General features: G+C 45.6%; 2 protein-coding genes across 3 annotated transcripts; one reads left to right on the top strand and one right to left on the bottom strand.

Annotated features, from left to right (window-relative positions):
- The first annotated feature begins 2,117 nt into the window (after positions 1–2,117).
- On the top strand, positions 2,118–6,351 carry LOC4345787 (glutamate decarboxylase 1). Of its 2 annotated transcripts, none has more exons than XM_015794637.3 (7): positions 2,118–2,398; positions 2,805–3,009; positions 4,218–4,418; positions 4,511–4,725; positions 5,021–5,274; positions 5,359–5,411; positions 5,653–6,351. In XM_015794637.3, exons 1-7 carry the CDS (start codon positions 2,301–2,303, stop codon positions 6,130–6,132), a joined length of 1,506 nt encoding a protein of 501 aa, XP_015650123.1. In that variant the 5' UTR covers positions 2,118–2,300; the 3' UTR covers positions 6,133–6,351. The 2 variants fall into 2 exon arrangements, with proteins under 2 accessions (XP_015650123.1, XP_015650124.1); XM_015794638.3 differs by having other exon boundaries at positions 2,383–2,703.
- Positions 6,352–7,330: 979 nt separating this feature from the next.
- LOC4345786 (cytochrome P450 76M5-like) lies at positions 7,331–9,023 on the bottom strand. The gene has a single exon (XM_015794639.3). The coding sequence runs from the start codon at positions 8,998–9,000 to the stop codon at positions 7,498–7,500; it is 1,503 nt and encodes a 500-aa protein (XP_015650125.1). The 5' UTR covers positions 9,001–9,023; the 3' UTR covers positions 7,331–7,497.
- Between the last annotated feature and the right edge of the window lie 300 nt (positions 9,024–9,323).

The following is a 9,323-nucleotide window of genomic DNA, read 5'->3' as shown; positions in this document are numbered from 1 at the left end:
AATCTTTTGAGTTGGATTGAGTTAGATTGAAAAGCAAGTGAGGTTCGAGATTCATCCTTGAGCACTTGAGATTGACACCAAGAGCATTCGTCCTCCTAGCCAAGCCAGCTATGCAGTATTGTCCGTGAACATTTGTCAATTGTGGAATATCTTATAAGTTTCTTAAGGTGCTACCTCGCCTCTACATCAAAAAGGGGTAAAAGAGTGAAAACCAGGTTTAACCTTCATGGTCACCAGGTGAGATTTAGGGATGAGAGAACTTGGCTCTTCGAAGTTTCTCGGGAAGATGTAAGACCCGTGGATCCAAACTTAAGTAAATAAATATGTTCTCCTCTTCCCCTTTACCTTTTTTTTTTTGTTCTTTGGCTCAATCTATGTTGTTTGAGGTTGAGATGGTTGGTGATCTTGTTTAGTGCTTGTGTATTTGCTTGTCACCTCTTAGTTCTCGTAGTTTAGTTTTTTGAGTTTGGGTGTGTTTTATCTCGTGTTGGTTTGTTTTCTCTATGCGTTGACCAAATTATTTGAGTTGAGACTAGAAGTTCTGGATTTGACCAAAAGTTTTGCTATGTACTAATCCCACTAGGTAGTAATTTCTAACCTGCCAGAGCTTTCGGAATTTCTTAAATCTATCACTGTAGTTAAATCTACGATATTGTCAATATCCCCTAAAGAAATCTTATCTACCTCCCGGTTTAATGCAATAGCTACCTGCATGGGATTTACAGGTTATTCCATAGATAAGGCTGCAGCCCAAATATGGATTTTAATCTCTCGGGTGGACATCCACCCGCTTCTTACATGTTAACTAAACGATTATAATTTTTTTTAAAAAAAATAACAAAATAAATTAATATATAATATATCACTCCACAAATATGCAAGTTCGAATTCGACTTTTATAAGTTGTATCAAAAAATAATAAATTAAATTGTAACTAGTATACACATATTCACAATTAAATTTATTATTTTTGTTACAACTTACAAAAGTTGAATTTGAATTTGTATTTTTGTGAAGTGATATATTACATATTAATCTATTTTATTAACAATAATTTAAATATTTTCATAACCATTTAGTTACTAATAACGGGTGCACATCTACTCGAGGGTAGTTTTTCACTACAGGTTGCTGCTTCATAAAGGATTGGCTACGTAATTATTCCTTCTGGGTGCAGCACTGTAGCATCATGGCAGCCGACTAGCTCCATAGCCACAGACAATCCGTTTTTACATCAGAGCAAAGCTGCCGACACATTGTTCCTGAGGCCACCGAAGGCAGCGATTGGCACCATTTACACCAACTACAGAGACAGCAAGATCGGCTACGGCTGTGTTCGTTTGGAGAACAAAGCGAGTGAGTTTATTTCATTTTCCACGCGCACGTTTCCGAACTACTAAACGGTGTGTTTTTTGCAAAAAATTTCTATAGGAAAGTTGCTTTAAAAAATCATATTAATCTATTTTTAAAGTTTAAAATAGTTAATACTTAATTAATCATACGTTAATGGCTCATCTCGTTTTACGTCTCATTCTTCTCAAACACACGACGTCGCCAAAAGCAGTGACATATATCTGCCTGATTGATTAATCGGATGGACGATCGATGGCGCCTGCCTTCTCGAACAAGCGGGCCGGGTGGCGATTCTCTTTGTAACCATCATATATTTTCCTCCAGAACTTTGATCGACTTGGCTACATCATCGCGAACTCCATATATAATAAAGCTCGCGAAAGCGAAACTGACATGCACCATCGGATCGATCGCGCCTGGGAATTCCTCCACTCGATAAAGGTGGTGCTGAATCTCCTGAGGATGAACACGAAGATAAAGATTGATTGTTCCACATGATTAATTAAGTTTTAATTATTATAAATTTAAAAAATAAATTAATCTTATATTTTAGAGTAACTTTCATTCACACGAAATATACCGTTTAGCAGTTTGAAGAGTGTGCCACGGATATACGAAATTTCATCACCTCTTATTGGAGAAACAAACGCAGCCCCGACACCGGGACAACTCGGAGCGCGGGCGCCTCGCCGTGCCGACGCGTGCCTCGCCAACGTGTCGCAACGCCTCACTAAACAAAGCGGCCACACCACCACACGGCATCCGAAGAAGCCCACGTCCCCGTCGCGCCCGGGCCCCGAGTTGTCTCCCACTCGCCACTCGCGGCGTCACACGCACACCTCACACCACCACCACCACCAGAAGCAGCGTCGCGAAGAACTCGATTCCCTCGTCCGCGTCCCGCGCGCGGCCGGCGTCGCTGTCCCGGTGAACCGCCCGCAACAGCGATGGTGGTGAGCGTGGCCGCGACCGACTCGGACACGGCCCAGCCGGTGCAGTACTCCACCTTCTTCGCCTCCCGCTACGTCCGCGACCCGCTCCCGCGGTTAGTACTTAGCACCACCACCACCACGTCGTTTCATCTCAGCAGACATCAGTTGTTGTCACTTCTAATCTTCCACTATTAGTAGTACGGTTGCCACACTGCTAGCCAATCCACTTCGATTGGTTCCACCGCGCCTACCGAGTTTCCCTTGCTAGGCAGTAGAGAGAGTCTGTGATCGAGAGAGAAGAGGATCGAGCAGCTAGCAAGCCGGCGGGCGCCATGGTGCTCTCGCACGCGAGCTCCGGCCGGGACGACGCCGTGCGCTGCACCTTCGCGACGCGCTACGCCTGCGAGACGCTGCCGCGGTGCTGGCTGCATGCTCCGATCTCTCGGTTGGGTTTTGGCCAATTTGGGCGCCGCGCGGGGCTGTGCTGATCGATCGATTGCTTCGTTGTTGAGTGTGCAGGTTCAGGATGCCGGAGCAGTCGATCCCGAGGGAGGCGGCGTACCAGATCATCAACGACGAGCTGATGCTGGACGGGAACCCGCGGCTGAACCTGGCGTCCTTCGTCACCACGTGGATGGAGCCCGAGTGCGACAAGCTCATCATGGACTCCGTTAACAAGAACTACGTCGACATGGACGAGTACCCTGTCACCACGGAGCTCCAGGTCGGAATTAAACCACATGGGATCTTTCTTCTATTTTGTTCTCCGGGCTGATAATACTTGCCCTTTTGGACAAGGGTGAAGTCAAACTTTAGAATCTTTGATTATAAATCATTTTTAAAATATTTGTCTTTTAAATATGGTGACTATTATGGTGACTATATGTATAGATTAGTCTTAAAAATTATTTTAATAAGATCATATATTTGCTAACAATTTTATACATATTATAATAAAAAATAATAGTTAAAGTTGTTTTTTTTGGAGACCGTGCCCTTGTCCAAAACGACAAGTATTATCAACCCGGAGGGAGAACATATATATGGGGGGAATCCTGTTTCAACACAAGTAATGTTACGTACTCCCGTTGTGAGATTTGCTTTGAGATTCGCGCACCAGCATAGTTGATTGAATTCCTCTGTTTAGTTCAGCTCTAGTCTTAAGGAATAATTAATTTTGTGGAACTAATTAGTACAGCTCTAGTACTCCACTTCGCAAGGATGGAAGGATAAGGATCCTAACACCTGTTATTTGGGCAGTTGATAGCTGATCATAATTAGGTTATGGACAAGTTATGACACATCATACTTTTTGATGTGATTGGACTTTTCTGGGTCCATAACCAACAATCCTGGACAGTTTTCAGCTTGTTGCTGATCACAACATTTTTACTGAATATGTTCTAGAAAGAACATTTTTGTTTACTGAATGTAGAAAAGGGGAAGTTTTACCATTCACCTTGTATTCAAAATGACTCCAACCATGCCAGCAGGGAATTGGAAATTCAGATTCATCTTTATGGAACTGCCATTTGATGTTAGAGAGTACTGCTACATACGGATAACAATGGCATTTTATCAAACCTTTGTTTTGTGAGATTTTTTTTTTGCTGTTCTTAAAGGGAAAGGGAGATACTAAGAGGTATCACATTTTTTGCTGTAATTTCTTTTTAAGTTGAAACTGAAACCACATTCAAATAAAGTTCTACTGCTCTCTTCTCACTGTACATTTGTATTATTTGGAAAGTTAACTTACTGGCTATTTATTGATTTTTACCAGGGCTTTTTTTTATCATGTTTCAGCTTTTTTTGTTAACACACAGTCTTGATTTAGTCATTTTTTAGTCAAGCTAATGACATATTCATTCAGAAAAAAAGAATAATAGCTACATCTAACTATTGTTTGCTGACTACTTGCATGTACTTTTGCAGAACCGTTGTGTGAATATGATAGCTCACCTGTTCAATGCACCAATCAAGGAGGATGAAACAGCTATTGGAGTTGGGACGGTGGGATCCTCAGAAGCAATTATGCTTGCAGGACTGGCATTCAAGAGGAAGTGGCAAAACAAACGGAAGGAACAGGGGAAGCCATGTGACAAACCCAACATTGTTACTGGTGCTAATGTTCAGGTATTTTTGTTTCATTGTCATGTGAAGTGTTTTTATCTTAGCCATTATAGTTATCTAAGAAAAAGGCCTGTGGTGATTCCCCGTGTTCCTAGGTTTGCTGGGAGAAATTTGCCAGATATTTTGAAGTAGAACTGAAGGAGGTTAAGCTCAGTGAAGGATACTATGTCATGGATCCTGTAAAGGCTGTTGAAATGGTGGATGAGAACACTATATGCGTTGCGGCCATCTTGGGCTCTACTCTCACTGGAGAGTTTGAGGATGTTAAGTTATTGAATAATCTCCTAACAGAAAAGAATAAGGAAACTGGGTATGCATTTTATCTGTTCTTTAGTCAATCAACTATCTGCGCAATGCAACAGCTAGCAATATGCATGCTTTAGGTTGTCTCTGGAGGTCGATCGGTATGACCAGGAAAACTGGTAACCTGTTGTGACCAGATTACTTAACTATTCTTTTGTCAATCCCTCATTACTTGTTTTTATGCTCAGCTGTGTGTGCCAAAAGAAAACAAAAATGTATACAAATTTTTTATTTGCAACTCATCTTACATAAATTGGCCACACTTCTTGCAAGGTAGTTAATCTGTTACACAAAACATGCAGGTGGGATGTGCCAATTCATGTTGATGCAGCAAGTGGAGGATTTATAGCACCTTTTCTATACCCTGAGCTTGAATGGGACTTCAGGCTACCACTGGTGAAGAGCATCAATGTCAGTGGGCACAAGTATGGCCTTGTGTATCCAGGTGTTGGTTGGGTCATTTGGCGAAGCAAAGAGGATTTGCCTGAAGAACTCATTTTCCATATAAACTATCTGGGGACAGACCAGCCGACGTTCACTCTGAACTTCTCCAAAGGTACATACATTTTCTTGTAGTTTCATCACCAAACTTTAATTCTTTTGTATTTCAACAAACCAAGTTCAAGGCAATATTGTGTAGGTTCCAGCCAGATAATCGCACAGTACTATCAACTAATACGCCTGGGATTCGAGGTACTTTACTTTTCTTCATATCCCTCATGGAAACTGCAGAACATTTTCTTTGCCGAGCCGGCGGCAAGGACCCGCTGCCAGTTTATTAAGATTGGGACAGGTTTTTGACAAGAACAACAAACATGGTTGTTGTGACTTCAGAAACCAGATAGTATCCACGCAGGCGCTCATATAAACGCTCTTCCTCACATAAAAAAGAGAGTTTCTGGCCATTTAGAACTATTTTGGTTTCTTTCTGCAGGGATACAAGAACATCATGCAGAATTGCATGGAGAACACAGCAATACTAAGGGAAGGCATAGAGGCGACTGGTCGATTCGAAATCCTCTCCAAGGAGGCCGGTGTGCCCTTGGTGGCGTTCTCGCTCAAGGACAGCGGCAGGTACACCGTGTTCGACATCTCCGAGCACCTGAGGAGGTTCGGCTGGATCGTGCCGGCGTACACCATGCCGGCCAACGCCGAGCACGTCGCCGTCCTCCGCGTCGTCATCAGGGAGGACTTCAGCCGGAGCCTCGCCGAGCGGCTCGTCTCGGACATCGTCAAGATCCTGCACGAGCTGGACGCCCATTCGGCCCAGGTGCTGAAGATCTCCAGCGCCATCGCGAAGCAGCAATCGGGCGACGATGGCGTGGTCACCAAGAAGAGCGTCCTGGAGACCGAGAGGGAGATCTTCGCGTACTGGAGGGACCAGGTGAAGAAGAAGCAGACCGGAATCTGCTAGTGTGGCTCTGTGAGAAATGCTTGAATAACGTGGCATGCTCGATTTGTGCATGGGATGGCCGGATCGGATGGGACTGACTGGCGGTGTACGGACATGGCTGCCCTTGTTCTTATGTTGAACTGTTGATGTAGAAAAATGTGTGGCCTTTGTATGGTTGTAAGCCATCTACGTACCATGGACTTCAGCTATTTGGTGGTTTGTTTTCAACTTTTCCATGTACACCTGGGGCTTGCCAATCTCCTTCCTCCTCTTTTTAATCTCTATAATTATGGGCAAAGTTTTATTATTATTTAGGACGAAATAACCAATCGATTCAACTTGACATACCATCTTTTAATAATAGAAATGGATTACATTTCCAGCTTCTATCATGAGACACAGAGCTATAAGTTTGTTAAAAAAAGGGTAAGATAAAAATAAATCAAAATGAGAAAAGACACACAGAGCCATAAGTTTGTTAAAAAAAGGGTAAGATAAAAATAAATCAAAATGAGAAAAGACACAGAGCCATAAGTTTGGCTAAAAAAGGGTAAGATAAAAATAAATTAAAATGAGAAAAAGGGTGATGGCACAGAGCCATAAGTTTATTAAAAAAAAAGGTAAGATCAAAGTGAGAAAAAGGGTGTATGGCTAAAAAAGGGTAAGATAAAAATAAATTAAAATGAGAAAAAGGGTGATGGCACAGAGCCATAAGTTTATTAAAAAAAAGGTAAGATCAAAGTGAGAAAAAGGGTGATGGGAAAAATCTCCGACTCCCCTTTAATATTGAGCATTAAACCACATACTTCCTCTATCCTAAAATATAAACAATTTTAGTATAGTGACAAGTCAAACATTTTAAACTTTAACTATTAATAGCAAAAATATAAAAAAAATCAACCATGTAAAAATGATATTACTAACAAAGTATTATAATACGCGACTCTTTTTATTTAAAACATTTTATTTTTATAGATATCGTTAGTCAAAGTAACATCTCGGAGACCGTGTCAGAGTCTAAAAACGCTTATATTTTAGTACGGAGGGAGTAGATTTTTTAGCTAGCAATTCTAATAAAACTATATCACCTATAGTGGAATAAGAGACCCTTAGCTACCGATTCAAATAATATAGCACCATTGCGTATAGCATCCTGCTACTCCTATGATAGCATCGTAGACTAAAAGTTGAACCAATAGGAAGATATGAAGATAATATGTATAGATTTAGATAATTATTTATCATTAAAATCTTTATCATTACGATAATGTTAAATTGAACAACTTACACCACTAGCTTCAATTATAATATCCAACTTGACATATGTGGGCCAAATGGAGAGACGTACGCGCCACAATTCACCATTGATGCAGTGAAAGAGAGCAACTAGCTGACCACAACGGGCACGGCCTTGAGAGGGATGGCACGGAAGTTGGCAATGGTAAACCTGTGGCGCATGTCCAACTCCTCGGCCGACACGCCGTCGGGGAGTCGCCACTCGAACGCGCGCAGCAGCGACGCCAGCATGAACGGCACGACACGTTCCGCCATCGGCAGGCCGGCGCACACCCTCCGGCCGGACCCGAACGGGATGAACTCGAACGTCTTCCCCCAGAAATCCACCTCGTCATCATCTCCCCGGCGGATGAACCGCTCCGGCATGAACTCCTCCGGCCTCTCCCACGCCGCCGGGTCGCGCATTATCGCCCACACGTTGAAGATCACCATCGAGCCCTTCGGCACGCAGTAGCCGCCGACCTCCACGCCGTCCTCCACCGCCCGGTGGGGCAACAGCAGCGGCGCTGCCGGGTGCAGCCGCATCGCCTCTTTCACGACCGCCTGGAGGTACGGCAGCCTCGCGATGTCGGGCTCGTCGACGGTTTTCTTGCCGCCGAGAGCGCCGTCCATCTCGGCGCGCACCTTGGCCATTTCGCTTGGGTTGCGGAGCAGCTCGGCCATCGCCCACTCCACCGTGGCCGTGATCGTGTCGCTCCCGGCTATGAACACGTCGAGCAAAATGGTTGTCACGTTTTCGCGGACGATCTTGCCGGTGGACACGAGGTCGAGGAGGGAGTCCAAGAAGTCGCCGTGCCTGTTTGCCGAGGCGTCGGCGGCGAAACGGCGGTCGATCACGTCATCCAAGAAGCAGGTGACTCTGCCCAGATACCTTTCGGTCAAGCGACGCCATCCCTGCAAGTCGAGCGGCCGGAGGAAAGGGAAGAAATCGGAGACGTTCGTCTTCGACACCACCTCCATGAGGAACGTCATGCTCTGCCGGAACTCGTTCTCGGACTCGGCGCTCAGGTCGACCACGTCGACGGAGAAGAACGCGCTCGACACGAGGCTGAGCATGCAGCCGTACACGGCGTGGCGGACGTCCACGACCTCCCCGGCGCGCCCACGGAAGTAGCCCACCAGGTCCCGCACCTTGCTCTCGCGGACGCCGCGCAGGGCGGCGAGGCCACGCGGCGAGAAGATGCTCGCCGCCGTGACGCCGCGGAGCGTCTTCCAGACGGTATCGGAGCTCGGCAGCCATATCATGGACCGGTCGGCGAAGTCGAGAGAACGAGTGACGTCCAGGACGGTGCGCGCGGCGAGGTGCCGGTCGTGCTTCGTGAAGGCCTCCCTCGCCGCGTCGCCGGAGGAGATGACGACGGTGGTGGTGAGGCCCATCTTTAGCATCATCACGGGGCCGTACGTGCGCGCTAGCCTCGCGAGCGCGGGTGGGAGGTGGCCGCGCAGGTTGAGCAGGTTGCCGACGAGCGGGAGCGGCATGGGACCAGGTGGACATCGTCGCCGGCCGCCCACGCGGCGTCTCCGGTTGCTGATGTAGTAGAGCAGTGACACGGCGAGTGTTGCCCACAGTAACCAGAGCTGGTTGACATCCATTTCTTGTTCACGGATAGTAGTCCATTCATAGCTCAATGCGCCGTTGTTTTTTGTAGAGCCACAGCGAGTGCCGTCAATGATTGAGTTCAGCAACGATTCAGGTCAGTCATTCATTCAGGGCAGTATCTATCGGATGACGCGGTAATACAATTAAGGAGGACGGTGGACACAAATTTGGTCAATGGTTAGCATTGGCGGCGCTCAGCCACGTCCATCTCGCTAAGCTAGAATGAAATGGCGTATGTCAATATGGGGACATTCGGGAGCCTCACAAAAAACAAAACAAGCGGCGATTAGAGCGGATTAATTAAATACTTCCTCCG

The sequence above is a fragment of the Oryza sativa genome, chromosome 8, assembly GCF_034140825.1.
Source record: "Oryza sativa Japonica Group chromosome 8, ASM3414082v1".
Taxonomy (NCBI): Eukaryota; Viridiplantae; Streptophyta; class Magnoliopsida; order Poales; family Poaceae; genus Oryza; species Oryza sativa.
This window is presented reverse-complemented; position numbering and strand designations above follow the sequence as displayed.